This window comes from Candida margitis, assembly GCF_024628925.1.
Source record: "Candida margitis strain CBS 14175 chromosome Unknown scaffold1, whole genome shotgun sequence".
In the NCBI taxonomy this organism is placed as follows: domain Eukaryota; kingdom Fungi; phylum Ascomycota; class Pichiomycetes; order Serinales; family Debaryomycetaceae; genus Lodderomyces; species Lodderomyces margitis.
Window position 1 is genome coordinate 207,312 of NW_026261901.1, and position 25,400 is coordinate 232,711.

Below are 25,400 nucleotides of genomic sequence, written 5' to 3' on the forward strand. Positions count from 1 at the left end.
CGTCGTTATAATTGCAATTTTTTTTTTTTTCGTTCTTTCTTTCTTTCTGCTTCGGTTTACACCTCCGTACCTATAATATAATTGGACAAGAGTTATATACAGGACAAACATACATTTCTAGTCTGCTTTTCTCTTCACACCATTAATAATGGAGAAACTTCGAGCATGCATAGAACAGCGTGTCCCGGTTAAACACATTCATATACCAGATGAGCTCACTGATTACACCTCACAATTAGAGCTTGTTGAGTTTCTTAAACCGCAAGTGGTGAATAATCCGTTGTACTTTAAGAGCTTCCTATCACAATATATACAACGTATTGAGGTGTTGTCGCAAGAGACATCAGACGAAATATATGATCTATTTGTTGATGAGCAAATACTCAATGCAAAAGAGTTACCACCAGATGTATCAGATGTAATTAAATACCATGTAAATGGGTTTAACAACATTGGTTCTAGCGCTGATGATATGATAGTCATGAAGGAGATGCCTAGGTTGATATCTGGAAACAACACGACAGGGTTGCGTACCTGGGAGGCAGCATTGTTCTTGGCAAATATGCTCAACGACGAGAAGGCTCGCTCTACATTCCTATCCTGTGACTTGGCCAACAAAACAGTGGTTGAGTTAGGATGTGGAACTGGGTTACTTGGGCTATCTTTAGCAAAACATTGCCATAAGAGGTCGCCGTTGCATAAGATTATAATGACCGATGGATCTACAGCAGTATTTGATAATCTACAGGAGTCATTGGAACGAAACAATTTGCTGGAGTCAAACGTGCTTCAATTTCAACAACTAATCTGGGGTGAGCCATTGACTATCAATGGTAATGTGGACCTTATAATTGCAGCTGATATAACTTACGATGTGGGAGTGTTTGAGACGCTATGCAATACTATAAATGACTTTTTCACACTCAAAAATTTGCAATTTGCAATAATTGCAGCCACAGTAAGAAATGCAGAGACAATTAATTCGTGGGAAAATGAGTTAGATAAGTGGTTTCCCAACAGATGGGAAACCGCAGTCGTTGAATCGCGCCCAGGTTCAATTTCAGCAAATTGTTATTTCGATGTAAATACTCCAGGGATACGTGTATACATTATAAAACTGATCTAACTACAAAAGCTCAAGCTTTCACACCAAATGCTCTAATTCTTTTTACACCACCGTCTGGGATAATTGTCACCTTAATGTGTGAAAATATTTCATCATTCTTGACAGCAAATTCGTGCTCTTTATCTGCACTAGTTTTAGAATCTGGTATAATGGTAACCCATTCAGCACTATCAATGTCGTTTTCATCCTCGACAAATGTACCCTTTACGTTAACCTTTTGAGGGAAGTTGCCTCTGAAATGAGCAGTGTCAATGATAACATTTTGCAAATGAGCAGGAGCTCCTAATCTAATCACGACCCAATCAGTGTGACCTGGTTCTCTCGACCTCTTTGTTTCCCATCCGTCACTCATGTCATGACCTCTTCCTGGTAATAACAAATTATCAGCAGTACCAAAGTGCTGGTCGCTGACCTTAATTGCCACACCTCCGTTCTTCACTGATGCGAAATCAATAACGTCTGAGGTATTCTTTGTTACTGGCACAACATGCCCGTACAATCTGAATCTTGCAATACCCCCATCAGGGTACATTCTCAACCTAGCATGGGTGTAGTTCTTTTCGGTAAGTTTGTCTCTAGCGAAAAAGTGTTTTTGGCTTGGTCCACACTCAGTCTTGGGAATGACTGTTTCCCAGTCCTTTTCACTAAGACCCCCCAAGTCCTTATCGTTAAAGACTTGAACAGCTTCCACAGAAATAGCTGGTGCATGGTTACCATTGAAAAAAGCAGTGTCCACCTCACACCCTATCAAGTTGGCTGAACTTACACCAAATTTGAAAATGACCCAATCTGCTTCTTCTTCATTGTGTCTTCTAGTTTCCCAACCATCGTACCAAGCACCGGCATAGGTAAACTTAGTGGCATCTCTGATGGGTGCCTTTGGTTTGATCAAGTTCTCTGCCTGAGCAAACCATTCATCGGAGAATGAGTGGATCTTACCGTCCAACTTTTCACCAATGACATCAACGTACTTGGAAACGATTTGAGATTGAAATTGTGATTCTGATAAAACTTTAGCCATGTTTCTTGAGGATTTAGTGTAAATGTAATATTTGGTAATGAGATTAAAGGGAATGAGAAGGAATTGTTGTAGCTAGGTGAATATTTTCAAGAAATTAGTGAAAATATTTATACTAAGATATACCTCTCGGTACTTGCCGAAAGAGATCAAAAATTATTGTGGATGCTTTTCGCTCGCCGTATACTGTGCGGCTTTACACCAACTATGGCTAACATGTGAATACCGAGACTAAGAACCCCACTTTTGTTTGAAGTTGTAGGCACAAACTTCCCAAAGAAGAAACTTATAGTGGAAAGGATCAATATGAGGGGAGGGGGGGGGTGATAAATCTATTTGTTTGCGTTAAATTTGAACGTGGAGATTATGATGTGCGCTGTGAACCCTCAACTGCGCATTGAAGAAAGAAGGCACTCTTCAAGAATTTTTAAAGGCAGGAGTGATTTTCGTCCTCAGAAGATTGATTCTAGTGTATTTTTGTCGGTAGTACTGTTAAAGTATCAGTGTCTCGTACTTTATATCCCTCTCGTTGAGATCTAGATGTTCTTTGTTACATTCCCTAATTGAGACACAAATTGCGAGATTGTTAACCCCGATTGTTAATCTTTTTTTACAGAAGTACGCTTTCCAAATACATTTCCTCCACATAATTGCGCTCTTCCAATCTTCCTTGCATTTCAAAGCTGCAAAAATTGATTTATTTAAGAGACACAACGGTTCGTTGGCTGCAATATGTTCAAAGCCTTGTTTTGTCTACAGTATAAGCGGATCGAGAATTGCCAGTTCGTACCGGAATTAAAATAAAAGAACAATGCATATTTGGTTTACGTAATCCGATGGAAATTATAAACATCATTGCTTTTGTATAGTACATTTCTCCTAACCCACACAACGTACAGCTTCATACAATAGGACATTCGTAACTTTAACACAAGCAATACACATCATCTGGCTTACCCGGAAAATATTTGGACGCAAATCAATTACCAATGGCTAATCTGCGAAATGAAGAGGAAAACATCTCGTTGACTTCCATCTCGTCATCAGCTGCTTCTGTATCACCACATGTTAATGCAGATGATCCAGTTGCATTCAATCCCAAACTGGAGGGCAACAATGATGAAACTGTCATATGTAATGAATACTATCCCGAAGGCGATCATCGTAATCAAGCAACAACAATCATTACTGAAGAGCCCGAGAGACGAAAGCCGTTATGGAGAAAAGTCTATGATGTAATATACCCTGACTATGTACTACTGCATCTAAATTACAAATCATTCAAGGTGGTCAGTTCAAGTTGGATCCAGGTGTTCGCCTCAGTGATCTTGACGGTTGTGCCAAAAACAAGCAACTGGCTTTCTGGTGCCCCCTATTTGGTCTTAATTGTGTCTTTTATTGGCGTTGCTGGAGGTTCCTCACTCATTGAGAATGTATTACTATCCCTAGCAATTTTGATTGGGGTGATCATCTCGTTCGTACACCATGTTGTTAGATCAAAGATTATCAATGATTTACACGGTGGAATTACTCCGCAAGAATTGGTGCAAAATTTGGTCGCCGAAGGAGTCTGCCAAATGGGACCACAGCTAAAAGAGTGCTTGAATGAACAGATATATAGTGGCAGGTATATCAAAACCAAGGCCGTTGCAGTGACAATGATCTCAATGATTACAAATACGTTTATATTGGGCAATATAAGACAAATTCACCCATTATGGAACTTGTGTTACATCCTAGGCCAGATTGGGAATGTTATTTTTTCATGCTATGGACACTTTAGTCCATTGTATCAGCCATTGGAAATCGGTTACACTGTTTTACGGCCTGTTGGATGTGCCCTTCTTTTGAAAATTGGAGCTGCTTTTTTCGTATTCCCACTGACGTCCAGTTTCAGGTTCATAGACGGTACACAAGGTGTATTAACTCGATTGAAACAAACATCTGTCAAGAATATGCGTCTTTTCAAAACCATGAAACCTTCAGCTCCAAACTTTGCCAATTACAAAGCATTTAAAAGAGAGATGACTAATATTCGAGAAAAAATGGCTCCTTTGGAAATTGTGGCATCAACTGTTTGGTTAGAATATTCCTATGGCCGATTTGATGTTGGTGACGTTGGTCAATTTAGGTCATTGGCTAAAAACTTGGTTACTGCAACAGCAAGTTACGCCCATTTCTTCCAATTGTTACAAGAGCGCATGTTTTATTCCAAAGATGACTTTTGCATGCCCAGACGAAGGTCAACAGTGTCTTCGTTAAACCATGGTCACGCAAAGATATTCAGCGCCTTTCAAGATTCGTATAGGAAAGTTGGTGAATACGAAGATAGGAAACGCGTGAGGACCTTGCGAAATCGAATAATGCATCATGGAAAAGGTCACAGAATCCCTCCTGATGAAATAGACCGGATAGCCAGGTTCCTCACTGAAAGGCTCAGCCCGTTGTTGGATGTATCAGACAATGCACTTGGGGTAATACTTGAGTGGGTTGCTGCCGCTAATGACTTTAGGTTTTTTTCTCTATTGCCATGGCGTTACAAACAACAAGTGTCAAAGCAAAAGGAAATGGCAGCAAAGGTCAAGGAAACCAAGAAAGAGATTTTAGAAGTGCTTGCAAAGTATGAGGACGTTGATGCTCTAAAGGAATTGATGCTTGATAGTACCCAAAATGAGGAGGCGTTATTGTTCTTGATTAGTCAGGGTGTGTTGTTTCTTCAGATTGCTAGGCACCAGTGTGAAAATATCGTCAAGTTATTTGACTTATTCATTGACATTGATGAGAAGAGACCTACACCTAAATTCATCACGTATTTTACAAAAACCAAGTACTCCAAACCACGACACTTGTCAAGCGATCTCAATGAAGAAGTTCCAGACTATTTGCATAACGAAATCCAAAGGAGAAATGCCGATAACTTGCCACCAGCAAATATTGGACAATACATCGGACTCTACATTACCAGGCTATTTTACTTTTTGATATCGGACAGATTTTGGTTTTGGATTCGTGCGGGTGGGCTCATATGTATAGGAGCCATACCTTATTTTGTTAGGACAACAGCTAACTGGTATTACAATATAAGAATGGTTTGGCTTGTTATTATGATTGCTGTTTCCATTAGTGAGAGTACCGGGCAAACGACATATGTGTTTATATCAAAACTTTGCTATACGTTTGCCGGTTGTTTGCTAGGGCTTGTTTGTTGGTACATTTCATGTGGAAAAGCAGCAGGTAACTACTACGGTTATAGCGCTGTTAGTGGTGTCATTTATCTATATTTGATATTTTTCAGGCATTTTTCCGTGCACCTGACGCTTTTACCTCAAGTGTTGTTTGGTGTGACGACTATTTTGGTGTTGGGAACTTCCTGGGTAGATGCTAATGGAAACATGGCAGCTAATGTCGGCTATGGATGGGCACCGGCCTACTTGCGTTTTATTGGAGTTGTCATTGGTTTATGTATCGGTTCATTGACAGCCGTGCTTCCGACACCCAAATCTTCCAAGTTCCTCGTGAGACAGATCTTGGGCTCCTCATTATCAGAAATGGGAAACATACATTGTTATGTTTCCAAATTTGCCGTGAAAAGACGCAACGATCCGTCTTACCATATTTTGGAGAGGCACGATCTATTGTTGGCTAGATTCAGATACCAGTTCATGAGAATTTCACTGTTGAATAAACTTCTTGTGCCATTAAAGTTTGAAATTCCTATTTCGGGATACTGGCCAGAGTCTAAATACTTACGTCTACAAGGGCTAATCGGAGATACAGTGCAATTGTATCTAATGATGTTAATCGCTTTAAATGAGCTTGAGGATCCTGCAACTTGGGTACCCATAATTATGAAACGTGTGGGCTTCTGCTACTCAGAATTGGATGCAGAGCTTTTTTCGCTCATCCATATGGCTTCCGACGCAATCAAGACAAAAGATGCTTTGCCGAAAATCACCGAGGCAAATATTTCGCTAAGACACATGGAGTTGCTACGTCGTCAATGGGGAATCAATAAGATGTCTTTAAGTGAGCGGTTTTATAGTACCAAGATTAACAACGAGAATGTCAACGCAGGTGATCACGGTGCCATAACATCACATTTAGACTACCGCAAATTTTTCAGTCGTGATGGTCAATTGAACATCTTGTCATTGCTAATTGCTCATATGATTTATAATAGATTGGACGAGATCATGATAGTTGTCAAGGGTCTAGTGGGTGAGATGTACGATTTGGATGAGAATATATTGGTTGATGAGGACAGTGAAGATGAAGAAGAGCTTGAAGCGTTTGAGAGAGGTGGATAAATGGGGATCATAGATTGGTACGAATTTAATTACACGTTATACTGTTTGCTTTCAATTTTAGACGTTTATGTTAGTAGACTTTTAGAAATATGTAGACCATGCATGGTGGCCACAAATTCTATTTTTTTAATATCAACGAAAATTTGTTTCAACATTTATGCAAAATATATAACAAAACATTTCTCTAAACTCTACTCAAAAGTCACACCCTCTTTGATACTAAGTCAGATGTTCAACGTTAACGAGTGTCTACTGAATATCAACTGTCCAGCTTCTACTTTGCACCTATTACTAATTGCTGCAAAAACAAGTCCAGACCTTCCTCGGCCGTGCGTGTAATTTTGACCAAAAAACTTCTTTTTCTTCAATTTTTTTTCAGAGAGGCAAAATTTAAGCGGAATAGATTCAAAGTGACCTGATAAAACATCTAGAATAGCACCACTAATATAAATAAAACAAGATGAGTCTTCTTGTATCACGAAGCAGGAGGAACGTGTCGAGAATCCTAAAACGAAGCGTACCCAGATGTGTGCCTGTGTTGAGAAGATCGTTTCACTCATCTTCGTATTTTCTACAAAAGAACAACGACAATAATGACTACGAAGCGCAATTGAAGAAAGTAAGACAGAAGTTTGAAAAGATGTTCAAGAGTCAAGATCTACCGGTTGCAACGCTTCCTGAAATCCAGCTTCCTATCGATCCATTCGACATAAGATACCTCGACAGAATGTCAACCGTTTATGAGTTTATGTTGCGAGAATTCGAAAGAAAATGTGACGAATTTGAAAAATCCGGTGGGATAATTATGTTGGAGGATAACTTGGCTGAAAAAGAAATAAAGGATATCCAGGACGCGTTCACCAGACAGCACCCCAACTTCCTGCCAGTGACCAAAGAGGAGATATTGCAAACTGTTCGCATTTATTACGTCTTGTCAAATAACTTAGAGTACTTGGATCAATTGAAATTTAGCAATATGGATGTTCAGAAATTATTAACAGCATTTGACAAGGCAACGACCGAGACTCAAGACTTGAATCCTTCCGATATCGCACGTGAGCTGAACCTCAATCCCAAATCAGTGCAACTTTGGTTTAGAATATTTAGTACACTTCTTTCAACACCCTTTGCGGTTGACGGAAAAAGAACATTTGCACTTTGTCCCAACGAGTATCAGATCATAAATGATTTCCAAAAGCTTAAGGAAGTTTTGAAACAAAGACACACAAACAGCGACCTATTTTCTTCTTTCTTCAAGCAAGCAAGTGAGAACAACAAGAGCCAAAAGAAAGGAAACAAAAACAAAAAGGAAAAAGGACCGATTAACATAGAGGTTGAGTTTACCCCTAAACAAATTGTCCAAGCAATTGCGGTAATACTACTTGTGGTGTTTTTTGTCTCCTACACCAATGGAGACAATGGTAAAGAGATTACATTCCAAGACTTTGTTGCCAACTACTTGAGTAAGAATATGGTTTCCAAAGTTGTGGTAGTAAACAACTCAGTTGCATATTTGGAGTTAAATGAAAACGGCTTGCGTCAGAACCACACTGAAAAATTGTATTTCAGCATCGGTTCTGTAGAAACTTTTGAACGTAACTTGAGAGAAGCGCAAGACAAGTACAGCATCCCTTCTCAAATGAGAGTTCCAGTGGTATACACAACTAAAGGAAATACGACAAAGTTTTTGATCAACTTTTTGCCAACTGTACTCTTTTTGGGGGCAATTTACTGGATGACAAAGAAGGCTGCTTCGTCAATGGGCGGAATGGGACCCATGGGTTTTGGAAAATCTACCGCAAAGAAGTTTAACCAGGAAACTGAGGTAAAGACAAAGTTCAAGGATGTGGCAGGTATGGCTGAGGCCAAGCAAGAAGTCACAGAGTTTGTGAGCTTTTTGCAGAATCCCGAAAAGTACGAAAAACTAGGTGCCAAGATTCCTCGTGGTGCTATTCTTTCAGGACCTCCAGGAACAGGTAAAACTTTACTTGCTAAAGCCACTGCCGGAGAAGCCGGTGTTCCGTTCTATTCTGTTTCAGGTTCCGAATTCGTTGAAATGTTTGTGGGTGTCGGGGCTTCCCGTGTCCGTGACTTGTTTAAAACCGCGCGAGAAAATTCACCTTCGATTGTGTTTGTTGATGAAATTGATGCTATTGGTAAACAAAGATCGAAGGGAAATGCAACAGGTGCCAACGATGAAAGAGAAACTACATTGAATCAATTGTTAGTTGAAATGGATGGGTTTGATAGCACTGACCACGTCGTCGTGTTGGCAGGTACAAACAGACCAGATATTTTGGACAGAGCATTATTGAGACCTGGAAGATTTGACAGACATATACATATTGATAATCCTGAATTACAAGGAAGGAAGGAGATCTTTGATGTCCACTTGAGAAAGATTACATTGGAGAAAGACGTTGATCGAGATTTATCCGGAAGGTTGGCAGCTTTAACACCAGGTTTCTCTGGTGCCGACATTGCCAATGTCTGCAATGAAGCCGCCTTGATTGCAGCTAGGTATAACGCTAATGCTGTGACGTTGAGGCATTTTGAGTTGGCCATAGAGAGAGTCATTGGTGGTGTTGAAAAGAAATCTAAGTTGTTGAACCCCGAGGAACAAAGGATAGTGGCATTCCACGAAGCCGGCCATGCCATCTGTGGATGGTTTTTGAAGCATGCCCATCCATTGTTGAAAGTGTCTATAATCCCCAGAGGAAAAGGAACTTTAGGTTACGCTCAATATTTACCACCCGATCAGTACTTGATGTCAACTGCACAGTTGTACGACAGGATGATCATGACTTTAGGTGGCAGAGTTTCGGAAGAGTTGCATTTCGCTTCAGTTACTGGAGGTGCTCACGATGATTTCAAAAAAGTCACCAACATTGCCCAGTCTATGGTGTTACGATTTGGAATGTCGCCAAAAATTGGTATGGTGAATTACTATGACACCAGATCGCAGGATGATTTAACCAAGCCGTTTAGTGAAGAGACCAGTCGAGAAATTGACGCTGAAGTTAAAAGAATTGTGCAAGAATGCCATGACAAATGTAAGCAGTTATTGACAGAAAAGGGCAAAGAGGTCAAGTTGGTAGCCGAAGAATTGTTGAAGAAGGAGTTTATCACCAGAGAGGATATGATAAGGTTATTAGGCAAGAGACCATTCCCCGAGACTAACGATGCCTTTGACAAGTATCTTGATGGGAAAGACGCTTTTAAAAATATAAAACCCGACAATGAAAAGAAGGATAGTGAAAAGGATACAGAGGAAGAAAAAGAAGATGATGGGAAAAAATGAGTAAAGCTGACAGTTTCACAAGCGTTTATTTAGTGATGGTAGTTTTGTATCTTGTAGATAGTATTGAATAGATGAATAGTATAGTCAAGGGTGTACTGCATACAACCAGAACTGTGTGTATCTTGAGAAGAAAAATTAAGACAAAAATTAAAATATGTTTCTATAACCATTCAACCCACACTGAAAATCACCAACAATGGTTAAACGTAGAAGAGTGAAGAAAGAAGCCGACGAAGAGCATGATTCACAAGAAGCATATCATGAAGAGGACACAAATATTGAGGACGACGAAGTAGTGTCAGTGGACGACGTCGAAGACGAAGACAATGAAATTAGTCGAAGGAAGAAGAAAAGAAAAACCAATGCTTCGAATGTTGTTAAAGACGAGGACGATTCGGATGTAGATGTGAATAATGATGCAGCTGCTCAGGATGAAGACGAAGATGCCCCAGTTGATGACGAAGATGACGAGGAGGACGGAGAAGGAGAAGAGGATGAAGACGAAGAGGAGGGAACAGCAGCTATCGAAACTGGAGAAGAAGGAACTACTGCCGAAGGCGGGAAAAGGAAAAGAGGCCGTAAGAAGAAGGAGAAGAAATACTACTACAACGAAGAAGAAGTTTTCGATGCCGATGGCAACCCACGAAGTACAGAAAATGATGAAGTATATATCCCAAATGAAGATCCAAAAGGTAAAGAAAAAATTGATGAATTGGGCTATTTAAAAGGCGGAAGGGAGTTGCGAATGAAGACTTTTAAAATCCTTGGTGAAGGTGATAGATTATACGTTATATCAACCATTCCTGCACGTATGGTAGGTTTTAGAGATTCATATTTGTTATTCAAGACTCATCGTACATTGTTTAAACGGGTATGCGATGATAACCAGAAAATGGACTTGATCAATCGTGGCATAATTCCTAATTCGTATAAAGGCAGGGCGGTGAATTTAGTTAGCGCACGGTCGATTTTCCGAGAATTTGGCGCCAAGATGATTAAAGAAGGTAAGAAGGTTATTGACGATTTTTGGGAACAACGCGCGATTGATAATGGTGATATACCTGGAGAATATGCTGATCCTGATGAGCTATACAAGAATAAATTGTCCAATGTTTTGGGCGAAGGTATAGGTGGTGGTAGTGGAAGCGGGGGAATTGCTCTGGGAGGTAATGCAACACCAATGGCCCCTGCGACTTTGGTTGATCATCAAACTGATCACACATGGATTCATCAAATTGCATCGCAAACTTCGGAGTATAATCACAAGTTGGCAGAGTTGCGCTCACAAGTTGTTGCCAATGGGTATAGAGACGTGTTTACCAATATTGTCCAGTTCCCCAAGTCAACCCAGTCCCAACGCTATAAAATTGATAAAATTGATAGTAGTGATAACACTGAGAAGGACAATGACACATTGACATACGACGTCTACTACAAGAGCAGAGATTTAAGGCGACCAATCACAGGATTGGCAAGTGTACCTAAAGAAATTATCGATGAAATTGATGACCAAGAGATCAAACAAGCTATACTTGATCAACAGAAATACGAGATTGCGTCTGTATTATAAATAGCTACACTCTACAATAAAAAGTAATTTCAGATTTGAACCATTAATAAAACAGCAAAAACAAATCTACAGCCCAATACAAACTAACTATGATGGAGTTGGAGTAGGATTATTGAAAACAACTTCTTCATCACCAGATTCCAAATCACTGGTCTCCAAATAACTACCAAAACACTCGTTTCCTGTCTTTTCCATATGAGCCCTCAATTCAAAATCGACTTTTGTCTTCCGCCTTCCGACATGCACTGTTATATCGCCTTCTTCAACCACCTCGGCATGTTTTTTGGAATAGGCAACTTCAGCTTTAGCTTCCTTGCCAAAAATTTCATGATTGACTCTAATGTGTTTGGCCAAAGTGTCGTGACGGGTAAAGATTCTTGGACCAACACCGGGGTTCTGTTTAACACAAACATAACACTTGAATAGTTTCTTCTTTTTCGAGTGCACTGTTTCTTGATGTCGAATCAATTCATATTTTCTTGAAAATCTTCTCAAACATAGCTTGTGGGGTATTTCAGCCGATGGTAATTGACACTCGTGAACGACATCTGGGTCATAATTGGATGATTTGCCTGGCGTTCTGTCCAACGCTGTTGCATTAATTGGTTTTTTGATAATCTTGTGATGTTCAAGCTTGACATCAGGCCTGAAAGTCCGCTTTTGTTTATTGGCACCGGAAACGATATCAGCTACATACTTGTCGTGATCGGCAGTATCTGGGTTTAAGGAAAAGAAACGCTGCGTGCGTTCCTTTTCTTCAGCCGTCATATCCAGGTCGTCAATCATTTTCCTAATCTTTCTCTTTCTTGATCTGACTCGTGATCTTGGCAATGCTAGTGGCTGTTTAACTTTGTTATATGAGTAATATTCATAGTCGTTGAGAAATTTCTGATAACACTCGTGGATATCAAGGCCTATGAGGTTTAAGAAATGATAAATGACGGGCTTCCAAGTCAACAAGTTGTACAATTCCCAGTAATTTAAATTCATAAAAACCGTCGTTAAGAATCGTATGGTTATTGTAGAAATTTCAAGTGATTTGTAACTAGTGGCAATCTTCATCATGATTTCAAAATTGTGTTCAATGATAAGGTAAAGTTGCGATTTCAAGGGGTTGGCAAAGTTGACAAACTGTTCAACGATATTGATCAATTCTTGATATTTGTTGTGTAAACTTGTAGTGTATTTGGAATCGTACTTCTCCTCAAACAAAATGTTGGCAAGTTTGTTTAAATGACTGGCATATTCCTCGGTGTCCAAGGGCGATGCTTTAAGTAAGATCGATATTTGATGTTCAAGTAACAAATTGTCAACGTTTTGTGAATTTGATGCCGTGGCATTGCTTAACCTGGAAAAGATTTTGTTTATTTCATTCGTACGCTGCTGTTGCACACGACTCAAGTTCTTTAAAGGGTCAGCGGAACCACTTCGAGATTCATTTGGCGAGGTACTGTGCGAGTGCCTATTATTTGCATCAAAAGCGTCTTGGTTTTGGGGTGGGTGCGTAACTAAATTGGTCTTTGTCGGCACTGACGGGTTGGTGGATACAATATTGCTAGCAGAGGTGTCGGCTGTTTTAGGAGAAGCACTTCTAGTAGTAGGTAAGTGTGCAGTTAAAGACTCGACTGATGTTACTGATTCAACAGCCTTTTTTGGCGATGGCGGGTTTTGTCCAGCAGTTGCAAAAGTCAGGCTCGTGGCTTTATCAGGACCGTGTCCTTCATCCCTATAAGAATCATCATCACTATTTGACTGGCTTGATGACAACGAGTCCTCACTTGATGGATCATCTTGCTGAGGTTTCTTTACGACCGTATCATTAATCGCGTGATCATTGCCCTGGAATGTCGAATGGGTTCCAACTTTTTGTGAGTCCATATTTCCAGTAATGAATGTAGTTAAAAAGGGGTGTACCGTCAAGAGCTTATAGATACAATTACTTATAGCTGTGGAGTCAAGTGCGAAGTGGCAAATCTCGTGTGTTGGTGTGGTGTGATTGATCGATTGCAAAACTCTGCCCCTTTTAATAGTATGCACTGTAAGATAATGACCAGTAGATAGATTGTAGGTGGGTGATTAATTGGGACTGGTTGTTATTATAAATAAACAGGAGGCTATCAAAGGTATACACGATAGTTCTTTTGGGAGGGTATATGCTTGTTGTATATTAGGAGAAGTGAGTTATATTATAACTGTTATAACTTTTTTGAGGTTGTTTTAAGTATTGGCTGTAAAATTTTGTATGGCTGTAAAAAAAAAAAAAAAAAAAAAAATTAAAAAAATTAAGCAAAAGAGAAAGAGAGAGTAAGTGCGAGAGAGAAGGAGAGTAAAGTGAATGTGGGTGTGTGTGAATTACCAAAAGAGAGAGAGTGACGATTTTTATTTTTGGCTGTGAAAAGAATTGTAACATTATACACGACCTTAATTAATAACTTAACGCCATATCAAATTTCACCATGTAATATATTGACATATCGGTAATTACTTGCTCAGAGTGACATCCTTGTATCAATAAGTAGTCAATACTTACTATGCAGAACGTTATTTAGTCATGAATAGTTTTGGTTAGTTACGTGGAGTTATCTAGTAAGTGAAGCATGTACATAGTACACGACCTTATCCCTTTACCTTTGACGAGGCATAATTTAATTTTCTTTATTGTTTTTATTTTCTTACCTTTTTCTTTTGCAGTCATTTTTGTCCCCCAATTTTTTTCTTTAACCACTACGACAAGAACATTTTACACAAGTGTTGGTTTTTAATGGTGCACTGAGTATCAATATTGTAGAATACTATATTCATTACATAACCCTATACAATACGTCTAGGATATCTCTATTTCTCTCACCCTCGATATATGTGTCCTATTTCATTATCAATATCGTGTATCAGAGGAAGCTTGACATTGGTCCTTGGTGGATCACTACTTATCTGAGGTAGTGACTGAATGCTGTACTGATTCTGCTGCAGTGGTTCAGCTTGGGGTAAAGAACGATTCAGTGGTGCTGGTAAAGAGGGCGAATTTTGAGCTTTGCTCACACTAGATTTGTTGGAGTTGGAAGAAATGGAATTTGGACCCATGTATATGGAAAACAGACGATTGTTTGCATCCTTTGAGCTGAAATTTTGTAAATGAGGCAAGTCACCAAAGTTTTCCGAACGTTTCTTCGATAGAGGCGCAATTGAAGCCAGGTCACGATGGTATGTTGATGATGAAGGCTCAGGAAGTTTTTGTTGTTGACCTAGTGACTGACTCTGAGTTCTTGGAGGTGGAGGTGGCATTGACAATGGTTGTTGGTTATAAGTTGGTGAAGCTTGGGAAAGTACTGTCTGTGGAGGCAATGATATAGGTATTTGACTTGCAGGGTGCAATGCAATGCTTTGACCACCAAAAGAGCTTCTTCTGCGTTCTTTTTTCTCTCGCAACACCTCTTCTTTGAATTTTTCGTAAGCTTGGGAATCATCATCATGTAAATCTGGTGAACGTGAATCTGATGGAACAGGAGGTTCATTCACCTGTGGTTTAGTAAAAGGTTCTTCTGGTGCGTACTCAATATTTGCTGCTTCTGCGTCATCAACAATTATAACATTCTCTTTAGCATAATTAACTGCCATTTTGTTTTCCTTTCCAGTTATACCATGCTTTCTTCTAATGTGTCTCGCTAGCGAGTCGTGACGTGGATAACTCTGCACTCTAGCGCCACTGCGATCACAGTACAAGCATTTGTAAATTCTCTTTTTTGTAGCATGGACAAATTCCTGGTGTCTCAATAACTCATTCTTTCCATAAAAGATTTTGAGGCATGAAGCATTGGTATTAGGATCAGTTAAATGGCATTGGTGAATGACGCCATGACGTGGAACCCGCTTATTCTTTTCAGTGAGCAAAAAGTTTGGATCACCAAGATCAACCCGAAGATCACCTAAATGCAGTCCTTCGCCGACTTGAATTGTTTGGAAAGGTAGTTCCTTTGGTGAATTCTTTGTATACTGTATATCATCCAGTGCTTTTTTGTAGCTGGTATCAGTAACCAGGTGCAACTTATTTTGATTGGATGCATCTGGCTGTGATTGATATTGTGACAGAGGTTGGACACTAGCTGGAGGTGCAGTTATCCCCAATCCAGTACCCTTATACGATGAGCTGACAACAGGACCCAGTTTTGCACGTCGATCTGACAATGCGTGTTCCTGTTGATCAGTGAGCTTTGAGATGGAGGGCAAAACATTGCTTTGAGATGATAGATAGTTTGATATTGGCGAGATATGGGGAAGCTCTCTTGGGTGGTCTTGCTGGCCTAGTGCCGGAGACTTTTGACTACCCGTCTTGGGCAAAACGGGTGTCGATTGTGTACGTGGTGGAAAAGAAAGTTGAGGGCTATTAGAACACGGTTGCTTTTGTGGTTGCTGGGAATGTTGATTTGTGAGCGGTGGAAGCGATTGGAATGGGTAATGCAGATATGAAACGGGAGAGAACCCAGGGTTTCTAAATGGCGGCGAGTGTTGAGAGCGAAATATTAGATCTTGATGTGTTGCTGACGTTGGTGCAGAAGGTATATTTGGAGTCGTGATACTGTGTGAGGTTACTGGTTTTGACGCTGGATCGGTAGGAATGTGATTCAAACGAGCGGTGCTTTGTTTGTCATCTCCAGCTGCATCATCATCTCTTAAAGACGACATCTTTTCTTTTGAGCGTGTTTGCTCCTCTGGGTTATGTTTGACAGTTTTCTTTCTCCGAAAGGAATCATTCTCTTCATCGAATGAATTCCCTATATCACTCATAGCCCGAGTCACATTGAGTGCTTGATGGTCTAAACCTTTTTCGAGAATCACTGGGTTATCACCACGTGCCCCGCCATCAGATGCACCTTCTGAAAATTGCTTTCCAAATTTATTGGGTTCCTCGCTAATTGACTTCTTGCCTGACATTCTACTTCCTTTTCTCTTCTTTCTTGAAGCTCCATCGACGTTTTTTAAAGTGATATCCAAATACGGATTTATTTTAATCCGGTCAAACTTTTGCTGATCAACCCTAGAATCAAAGGAATGGTAACTATAGTTGTAAAATGGATATGGGAAAGGGTACTGCAATCCTTGCAACAAGTTATCGTTGAGGTAGTTTACTGGTGGTTTGATGATAGGGCCAAACGTGGTTTGGGTTACTTCAAATCCTATTAGTTCAAGGAAATCAATGATCTTGGGATTAACATGAGCCAAATGTACCACTTCCCAATAATATAATTGATAAATCAACTCCACTACATATTTTGTCACTTGGGTACTCAAGGTCAAATTAAAGTACGAGGTGGAAAACTTGATCAATGCATCAAAATTGTCAATCAAAATCTTCGACAAGTATCCATTAGGGTACGTTGGGTTAATTTCTCCAGGAATGCTTTCCAGCCGTGGAATACTCTGTCTATTTTTGTAGGCTAGATTGTGATCAATTTCCAACTTTTCAGGAAAGTCTGGCTTAACCCAAGGAATAAATGAAATCAATTGGGTCAAAGACTTTTCAAGTTCGATTCTTATGTTGTCATCCAATTGCTTTTCCTCTAGCAAAAGATACAACAATTCCAGTAGCTTTGACGAGTAGGTAGTGACGCTCTCTTCATTCAACTGTAATAAAATAGTAAACAGGGGCTTGTGGGGTCGTATTTTCATCAATTCACAGACTATAGGGTCGGTCTCATCGGTGGCGTGTGGATCATCCGTGTTTCCATAATACGGCAATGAGCGAGGTATCTGACGAATCACTCTTTTCACCAAAGCTAGAAAAAACATATTGTTAGTGACACATTATTTATAAATTCAATCTCAGAATGATACATACAGTTGGGATGAAAATCTCCAATAACATGGAATGTTCTCTATATAATGAAAGGTTAGTACCAATTTCATGGTGTGGCGATCCATCCCTCGATACTGCGTCCAGGACGGAATACGAAAAATACATACAACATGCCCATTTGATGTCATCCCCGTAACGTGTCGAATGAGGCTTGATTATTGACTCGTTCACCGGGGTCACAATTAATGAATTAAAGTCTATCTATGTGTGGTTAGATTGTGTGGGTGAATCTAACTTGCCTTTTTTTTTCCTGCTCTCTTTTTATTTTTCTTTTTTTCTTTCTGCCTTTGATGTGCTAATACATACTTTTCCTCTTATTGTGTAATTGTTTACTCAAGTTCAGCAGGACATAAAAGCTCAAAAGAGGTGGTTATAAGATATTACTATAAAGTACATGCAGGGCGGAGGTGAAACCAGTCGCCTCCCTTAAATTTGGCACGAAGTGTCTCTTTTTTTTTTGTCTCTACTTGTCTTTTACTAATCCCTCTCTGATTATAAGCGATCAAATAATTCTGCAACAAGACCAAAGCACACGACTGATAGTAACACAAAAAAGAAAAAGTACGAGTCTTACTAACAGAACAACGGAACAAAAGGTACTAAGCAACAACAGTAGTAGTAGTAGCAGCAGCAAAAAAAAAATAAAAGATAAAATTACAATAGACGGACAGTATCGTCAATTTTGCAACAATTGGACCATACACAAGAGACAAACAGTGGCTAGCTTGTACAAAATCAAATTAATACAAAATATGTACCAAAGAGTCAAGAGCTACGAATCACATTTTCATCTGTGCCACCAATCAAATGTACACTTTTGCCCAAATCTATATAAATACCGATGCCGACCCTATTGATTGCGGTGTTTTGAAATCTGCAGTGTTGGTACTATCTACACTTTGCGTCTTCTTATCACTTTGAGGGGCGCTACTCTTTCTTCTGTTGTTAGCTAGTTTCAAATAGGATAACTTTGCCCCCTGAGATGACGGCAGTGAGGAAAATTGGCCAGTTACGGACACATTGGAAATCCGAGTCACATCAAATTCATAATCATGATCTGATCCGGCCCCACCTGTATTGTTCAAAACTGTGCCGTCGAAGTGAGTCAGATCATTATCAATTGTTATCCCACTTAATCCAATATCGGGGCGGAATATATCCTCAATCAATTTAACGTTTTCATTAGTTCTGAATAATCTCGAGTATACGTCGTTAATGTCCTCTCCTAAGTATTGTAATACGCGTTTGAATACCGATTCGAAAACATCCTGTCCCCACAAGTTATCCAAGTGTTCATGGTCATACACAGGGTATGTTGTCGTGGTCTTTTTCGGCAACTGCGACTTCATGACATCAATATCGACAAGGGAATCGGTGGTACCGTAAATTAAATGGACTGGTACTTGTATATTCTTCAAAGGGTAGCTAACAGGGTTCAATCCCGATAACGACGATGACATTGTGGTGTCAAAATACATTTGAAAGTTCTTTGAGCTCATAACTTGAAACCAATGAACAACACATTTGACACTGGTGGTGGAATACAAATGGGCATAACTACTCAACTTTTGCAATTTTGAAATATTTAACGATTTCCAGTTGAACAACATATAGTTTGAGATATCAATCACCTTGTCAAACAATGGAGGGTACATTATTCTCTGCCAAAATATGCATGACGGCATGAGCACTCTCCTGCTAAACAACAAATAGGTGACATTTGGTGAAGACTTTAGCAAAATATCAAGGAACTTTGAGTGAAGTCCATGCGGGGTAGTTGCAGGTGATATTGCAATAAGCTGATCAATTTTATCGTTTAAATCCGAGTTTACCGACACACTGGCAAACGCCTGGGCACTGCCTTGGCTAAAGCCAATATAGGTTAACTTCTCTTTACCGGTTTCATTCAATATATAGTCGATCAGATTAGGTATGTCAAATATGGCAAACTCATCGATGGAGAAATTCCAAAATTGGAGTGAATGCACATCATAATACAAATGCTTTTGGCTGTATTTATTACCACGATTATTACCCAACCAAACATCATAGCCCAAATCGTACAAGATGAAAGGTAAGTTTTGATATTTTTCAACCATCGTAACCCAAACCTCACTGCACATTAATAATCCATGATGGAGGTAAACGGCTTTCCCATTGGGAACTCTTCCTGTGGGGCCACCCCTAATCCTATGCAAGGTCAACAAGTAGGAATCTTTGGTGGTGACAATCCTGCTCTCAATTTCGTATCCAAATAACTTGACCATATCGTGAATTGTATCTGCATTCAACATCTCAATCATCAAGTCGTAGCTTTGCTTGCTGACTTTTGACTTTGTTATGTCAGTGCCTTTTAAATAATGAAATTTTTCTTCGTCTTCAATGCTGTCTGCTCTTGGTCTCAGTTGCGTTATCAAGTCGATCGGATTTGATGTCAATCGAAAGATCTGCTTGACTACCATAGTACAAGCATTGATGAACCTTCTCGGAAGAAGAGTAGTAATAGCAGACACTATAAACTCAAACCATGCTAATGAGAATGAAATGATGATAAATGGCCAGTCGAATATGTTTAATCTCCCAAGGAGTGGTATTGTCATGACGGGTGGTTCTTTTGGATGTTATAAATCAAGTTAACGGGACTGATCTCTTCTTTGGCTTATGTTCAAGTATCCTGAAGTGATTAATAGTGACAAGTAGACAACTTATGAAGATTTTCGGGTGTTTTTGGCAGTAGAATTTGCGCTAATATTATCACATGTGGATTCTTTTTTTATTTTTATTTTTGTTCTGTTTTCGCTCTCTCCCGCGCTGGTTAATGTGCCACAATCGGATGAAGGAAGTTGGGCCCATGCGCACTGAGCTATTAACGACAGGTTCATCTAATATTGCTTATTTTACCTTTCAAGAGAGATCATGAAGACATGGAAAAGATTTTAAAGAGGATGATTTTTCTTGTATTTGAGGAGGGGGAGGAGCTAAAACTGTGCATTATTTTGTAACATCCAAGTAGGTACCACACATGCGTGTCCCCCCATCTCTCACCCCACAACGATGGCAAGAGTACTTGATAGATAAGCTCTGACGAAAGAAAGAGAACGTTGGATATATGAGCTAAAAAAGTGTCTCTCGAATTCAAAAGACACTGACAGAAAGTACTTAGGTACCGTGTACGAGATATGAAAGAACATTCTTCGTCACAATTCATACACCATCTCACTGGTTCAAGTATGATTTGAGTAAACCTTCCAGCCTCGAGTTTATCATACGCTACCAGGCCCAACTTCTTGGGTTTTTTCTACTATACTTGACGAGTAGATTACAAAAAGAGGCAATGCACGTGCGCCGGAACTGATTTTTCCTCTCTCCCACAAACACCACAACCATCTTCATTTTCAATAAGCTAAGTCCATTGTGGCAGAGGCAGTTGCCGATAAAAGTTGGGAGAGAACTCTTCGACAGAATGTAAAATTTGTGAGCAAATATTTACTTTCTCCATTTGAACAATAAGATATTACTCAGTTTTCAGGAACACGACAAAACATACAGTCCTCAAAGTATATATATATATATATATGGATGTCCACATCTTTAGCTCTTTGAAGCTTTTCTTAAAATACTTCAATTCGTGGTAAAACTCAAAGCAAAGCATATGATCCATGCGAGACGTCTTTTAAAGATTAGACTTTATTCAGTTACTTTCAAATACTGTTCCCCACTTCAATTTCCTTTTTGGGTGACTGTTATGTTGCCATCCGTTTTAAAAAGGCCTTGACTTTACATTGCCAACTACCAACAAAGCCCATCTCAGAGGAATAAACCATTCGGTAAAAGCAACTGGCAGGTCAAAGGGATACTATTGGCTGACTGACCCCCTTAGATGCCGGCACAACAAATCTTGGCTGACAGTGCCAAGACTATTTTTAGTTAAATCCGGCAATACTTTTTAGGGGAAGGATATCTTTTGAGACACTTTTGGTAAAAGTTAGGAGACAGACTCTACCCAATCACAATCGAATCCTCAGTTTAACAATTATATTTGAACAATATATCCCTAACTTTACTTACATTGGGAAATATGCCAGACAATAGATTACTTATAATTAAAACAATAGCTTTCTGGAAACCGACTAAAATTTTGCCCAGAACAATTTCTCGAAATGCACGACCCCAATTGTTTTGAAAGACACAAAACCAAGGTTAGTTTGTTTTGATTATTGTCCTTGTAAATTAACCAACTCAAACAATACCCCAATTTGGTAACTTTCTTTACGAATGGGCCAATGGGAGATGAGAGATTGTTGTTTCTGTTAATTACATTGTTTAGTTTTGGTTTTCTTTGTTGTTTTTTCTGCAGTTTTGCTTTTGTTAGGCACATTGGTGTCTTTACACTGTTGTAAGCACAAAACGAGGCCCAATATTATCAGATTCATCAGTGAATAATTACTTACAGTGCAGGAGAATTTTTGACCATTAGAGAAGGGGTTAAGAAAGAAAAAAAAAATAGTATAAATAGGAGGGTCAATTGCTAGAAAGTGCTATGAAGGGAGACACACTTTTTTGAGTTATACTTTTCTTGCTAATATAATTGACGAAAAATGGTTTCCTACTCAATCTTATCTGTTTTGGCCCTTGCTTCAGTTGCAATTGCCGGCGACACTCCAATCCAATCTGACTCAGCAGACCAACCTTCCTTGCAAGCTACGTTTAAAAAGAAAGCAACTTCTGATGTCACAGGAACAATCACCTTTGAACCAGCAACCAATGGATCAGTCTTGGTTAAAGTTGATGTTGAAGGATTGCCTTCATCAGGAGGACCATTCCCTTACCATATTCACGAACTTCCAGTTCCAGCTGATGGAAACTGTACTGGAACCAAGATGCACTTGAACCCATATGGTGGAAATGAGAATGCTACTACTCCACAAGGTAAAGAAGCTGGTGACTTGGCCGGAAGACACGGTAAGATCCAAGGTCAACTGTTCTCCACTGAATATGTCGACAACTATATTTCTTTGAACCCAGACTCAAAGACCTACTTTGGTAACTTATCCGTTGTTATTCACTTTGCCAACAGTAGTAGAATCACTTGTTCCAACTTGACAGAGATTGAGTCTAAAGAAGGCGGTTCCAATGAAACAAGCTCAAGTGAACCAGGTGTTTCAACTGCTAATGGTGCTGGAAAGATGCAAGCTGGAGGATTACTTGCCGGTGCTGTTGCTGGAGCAGCAGCTTTGTTGATCTAATTGTGGTGATTTATTTTGTAGGATTTCGGAGAAACAAAAAGAAAAACTAGTTTTGTCGAAGGTTGTGGTTTTATTCTATTTAGACGTTGCAAGTAATAAATAAAATGTTAGTATTTGATTTAAAGTGACACCCTCCTGTAGAAGTGGAGGTGATGCCAAGTATAAGCAGGGCTTCTGTTCTGTCTTACTCGTAAAAGGCGCTGTTTTGTGTTATTTCATATATCAGTTGATGCGCCCCATGCAGGTACATCAGTAACATCCAATTCAGAACAGTGTCTGAATTAACTCTTAATCTGCTAGTTTGCGACACTTATCAGGGGAGAGTAGATATGGAGAAAAGGAATACAAGACAAATTTCTTTAACAAGGGGGTACTGGACTCGGAAACTGTTTTGTAAAGTACATCAACATGTATTGACGAGGAAACTAAAAGAAATTGGCTAACTCCTTGTAGTAGTTCTTCAACGTGTCTTGTTTTGACTTGCTGACTTCACCAAGCCACACAAGGCCGTAGGTAGCAGGTCATTTATCAAGGTAGTAGTTTATATCTCAACAAAAGCAGATATCTCCTCAAATTCAATAATGTCAGTAATTATACCTTAAGCAAATGTGGCTTTAAAACAGGGCTTTGTCAACCTTGAAGATTAAATAACAATAGGAAACAAAAATATTTTTCAGATTACGCGCTTACATAAGCGGAAATATACCTGCACTACATTGTATTTTGACTCTTAAGTAATTATATACGGCGTTAGTGAAACAACTGCAAAAGATTTTAGATAGAGGCTTCGGAATTTCACTATTCCAATGAGTGCTGTAACAGTGTCATAGCTGATGTCATAATCAATACGGGAGCACAGCCCTATCACTGATATTACAAACCCGCTTGCCTCCCAATCCATTATAAATATCGAACGAATTTCCCTTGAAAAGTTTCAATTGAGTTATCACCATCAATTACAACAAAGAATATACAATATGAACACGTATTTACAACACGCAGAAGGCTGGAAAGCAGTAAGTGGAGCTCAACTTGGCTTATTTGTACTTGCAATTGCCGCTTTTATTACCATCACATTTATCCAAATCAGAAAAGGTTTTAAAATCAAAACAATTTTGCCATTCTTCATTCTCATGATAATTTTCAATGGTGTCAAAATTGCTGGTGGGATAGTCGGTTTAGTCTTTCTTGAAAATAAAAAGTTCAACAATAGTTTGTTCATTGCTACGTATATTTGTGACTCAATCAGTTTGGGATTCGTCTCCAGAGCTATCAGTTCATTGGTTCAAGGTATTATAGAAACCAAAATGGAGAACCCACAAGAACGCAACGACAACAATGATACAGATAGTGGAAGCAATGACTCTGCTAGACATTTTACAAAAGGTCCAGAAGACGAGGAGTCAGCTACTTACTTTAAATCCAACGACGCCTCAACCAACCCCCGAAGCATTCTCTTGAGCAAAGGGAGAGATTTGAAAAAGGCACCTTTTAGAATCGTTACTTTGATTTTACTTGCTGCAGTTATTACCAATATTATTGGAACAAGCAATTTAGATAATGGAGACCTGTCTTCGGATTCTACAGTTGAGTCTTTGATCAAAGCTTCCGCAGTGCTTTTCATCGTTGGTGTGGTGTGCCTCATTGTTGTGTTGGCTTACATCTCAGTGAAGGCATCCCATTGTGCCCTCATTTCACAGTTGTTGATAGCTGCATTGGTAGTGTTGATTGTGCGTTGTGTTTACTCATTAATAAGTGCTTTCCACGGTATTAACTTTGCTTCGCCCAGCAAGTACATTTTAATGTTTGGTATGCCAAAGTATTACGGTTGTTTGGCATTGCTTCCAGAAATTGTTTCAAACATCATTTTATTGGTTGCTTATTATAAATGGTGAGACTAGTGGTAACCCATCTTAGAATGTATAGCATCTCATAACAGTTTCAGCTCAATTGATTTCAAAGTATACAACATATTCCAAAAAGAAAACAATGCCATATCATCTCTGCTACTTTCAATTTGAACAAGATAATGGTTCCTGATAAGCAACTACATGGAGTAATAAAACAATATGAAATCATTCATTGAATAAATAAAAGGTAAGGTATAAGCTTTAAGCAAGTTGACATCGAATACCGCTAACGACCCCAGTCAATAAACAAGCGCCATCATACATGTTTGCAAAAACAAGGTTCCTTAATTCAAACAAAACGAAACTTGCAACTAGAAGTCAATTTGGTTGTCAATCTCCAATTTGTAGGCGTCGTATTCTTTATCGAAATCGGTGTACCATTTGTTACAATGGAAGCTTTCAAATGAATCTAGATTGTTGTGGGTTTGAAGGAACAATTTATATGAAACTAGGGCAGAGCCCAAAGCCGCAGTGGCTAAACTGATATACAACTTCATTATTGTTGTGGAGAAAATAAATCCGCTACTCGTCCAAGATAGGACCGGCACATAGATATATAATATTGTATGCACTTATATGCAGATAGGCGTGTGCCCCCCTACACTTCAAATTCACTATATGACATCTCGTGATTATTACTATATACAAGACTCACCTTCTGATTATACTATCCTTTGTCTGGTGACAATTGAATTTACTTATTGCTGTTGATGAAAGTGTGAAGACTTAAGCTCCTGATCTTTTCTGAGTTGTTGATATCTCATACAATCTGGACATTGACACGATGAATGGTGATCATACCCGCAGCGATGACTCTTCCAATATGGACCTGGTCCGTAATGGTTTGCTGACATTCTACCTAAAGCGAAAGCCCCAATTACAAAGAAAAACCCACCGAATCCAAAGTGACGTGGGCGGTAACCTGGATAAAAACCTCTCATGATTGTAGCGTTGTTTATAATAAAGTAAAACTGGTGATGAATTGAGATATAGGTAGAGTCAGTGAAAACTTTCCAAATTACTTTGTTTATATAATCCTTCTTTGGTGCATGATTCCTTTTAAGCCAACTT

At 39.2% G+C, this 25,400-nt stretch overlaps 9 protein-coding genes across 9 annotated transcripts; 6 read left to right on the top strand and 3 right to left on the bottom strand. All coding sequences in view use genetic code 12, as the record gives it.

The window, feature by feature from the left end:
- Positions 1–148: 148 nt before the first annotated feature.
- Positions 149–1,126, top strand: CANMA_004724 (protein-lysine N-methyltransferase; the record flags this gene model as incomplete). Its single annotated transcript, XM_051817030.1, has 1 exon — positions 149–1,126. One exon carries the CDS (start codon positions 149–151, stop codon positions 1,124–1,126), a length of 978 nt encoding a protein of 325 aa, XP_051669490.1.
- Positions 1,127–1,136: 10 nt separating this feature from the next.
- On the bottom strand, positions 1,137–2,147 carry CANMA_004725 (allantoicase; the record flags this gene model as incomplete). Its single annotated transcript, XM_051817031.1, has 1 exon — positions 1,137–2,147. The coding sequence occupies one exon, from the start codon at positions 2,145–2,147 to the stop codon at positions 1,137–1,139; it is 1,011 nt and encodes a 336-aa protein (XP_051669491.1).
- A 986-nt stretch (positions 2,148–3,133) lies between these two features.
- Positions 3,134–6,451, top strand: CANMA_004726 (aromatic acid exporter family protein; the record flags this gene model as incomplete). The annotated part of the gene is made up of 1 exon (XM_051817032.1): positions 3,134–6,451. One exon carries the CDS (start codon positions 3,134–3,136, stop codon positions 6,449–6,451), a length of 3,318 nt encoding a protein of 1,105 aa, XP_051669492.1.
- A 460-nt stretch (positions 6,452–6,911) lies between these two features.
- Positions 6,912–9,752, top strand: CANMA_004727 (m-AAA protease subunit; the record flags this gene model as incomplete). The annotated part of the gene is made up of 1 exon (XM_051817033.1): positions 6,912–9,752. The coding sequence occupies one exon, from the start codon at positions 6,912–6,914 to the stop codon at positions 9,750–9,752; it is 2,841 nt and encodes a 946-aa protein (XP_051669493.1).
- Positions 9,753–9,948: 196 nt separating this feature from the next.
- Positions 9,949–11,322, top strand: NPL6 (Npl6p; the record flags this gene model as incomplete). The annotated part of the gene is made up of 1 exon (XM_051817034.1): positions 9,949–11,322. The coding sequence occupies one exon, from the start codon at positions 9,949–9,951 to the stop codon at positions 11,320–11,322; it is 1,374 nt and encodes a 457-aa protein (XP_051669494.1).
- Positions 11,323–11,409: 87 nt separating this feature from the next.
- On the bottom strand, positions 11,410–13,200 carry FGR15 (Fgr15p; the record flags this gene model as incomplete). Its single annotated transcript, XM_051817035.1, has 1 exon — positions 11,410–13,200. The coding sequence occupies one exon, from the start codon at positions 13,198–13,200 to the stop codon at positions 11,410–11,412; it is 1,791 nt and encodes a 596-aa protein (XP_051669495.1).
- Positions 13,201–14,166: 966 nt separating this feature from the next.
- On the bottom strand, positions 14,167–19,773 carry CANMA_004730 (TGL1; the record flags this gene model as incomplete). The annotated part of the gene is made up of 3 exons (XM_051817036.1): positions 14,167–17,093; positions 17,152–17,374; positions 18,013–19,773. The coding sequence occupies 3 exons, from the start codon at positions 19,771–19,773 to the stop codon at positions 14,167–14,169; spliced, it is 4,911 nt and encodes a 1,636-aa protein (XP_051669496.1).
- A 1,998-nt stretch (positions 19,774–21,771) lies between these two features.
- Positions 21,772–22,419, top strand: CANMA_004731 (SOD4; the record flags this gene model as incomplete). The annotated part of the gene is made up of 1 exon (XM_051817037.1): positions 21,772–22,419. One exon carries the CDS (start codon positions 21,772–21,774, stop codon positions 22,417–22,419), a length of 648 nt encoding a protein of 215 aa, XP_051669497.1.
- A 977-nt stretch (positions 22,420–23,396) lies between these two features.
- On the top strand, positions 23,397–24,314 carry CANMA_004732 (uncharacterized protein; the record flags this gene model as incomplete). The annotated part of the gene is made up of 1 exon (XM_051817038.1): positions 23,397–24,314. The coding sequence occupies one exon, from the start codon at positions 23,397–23,399 to the stop codon at positions 24,312–24,314; it is 918 nt and encodes a 305-aa protein (XP_051669498.1).
- Positions 24,315–25,400: the final 1,086 nt, after the last annotated feature.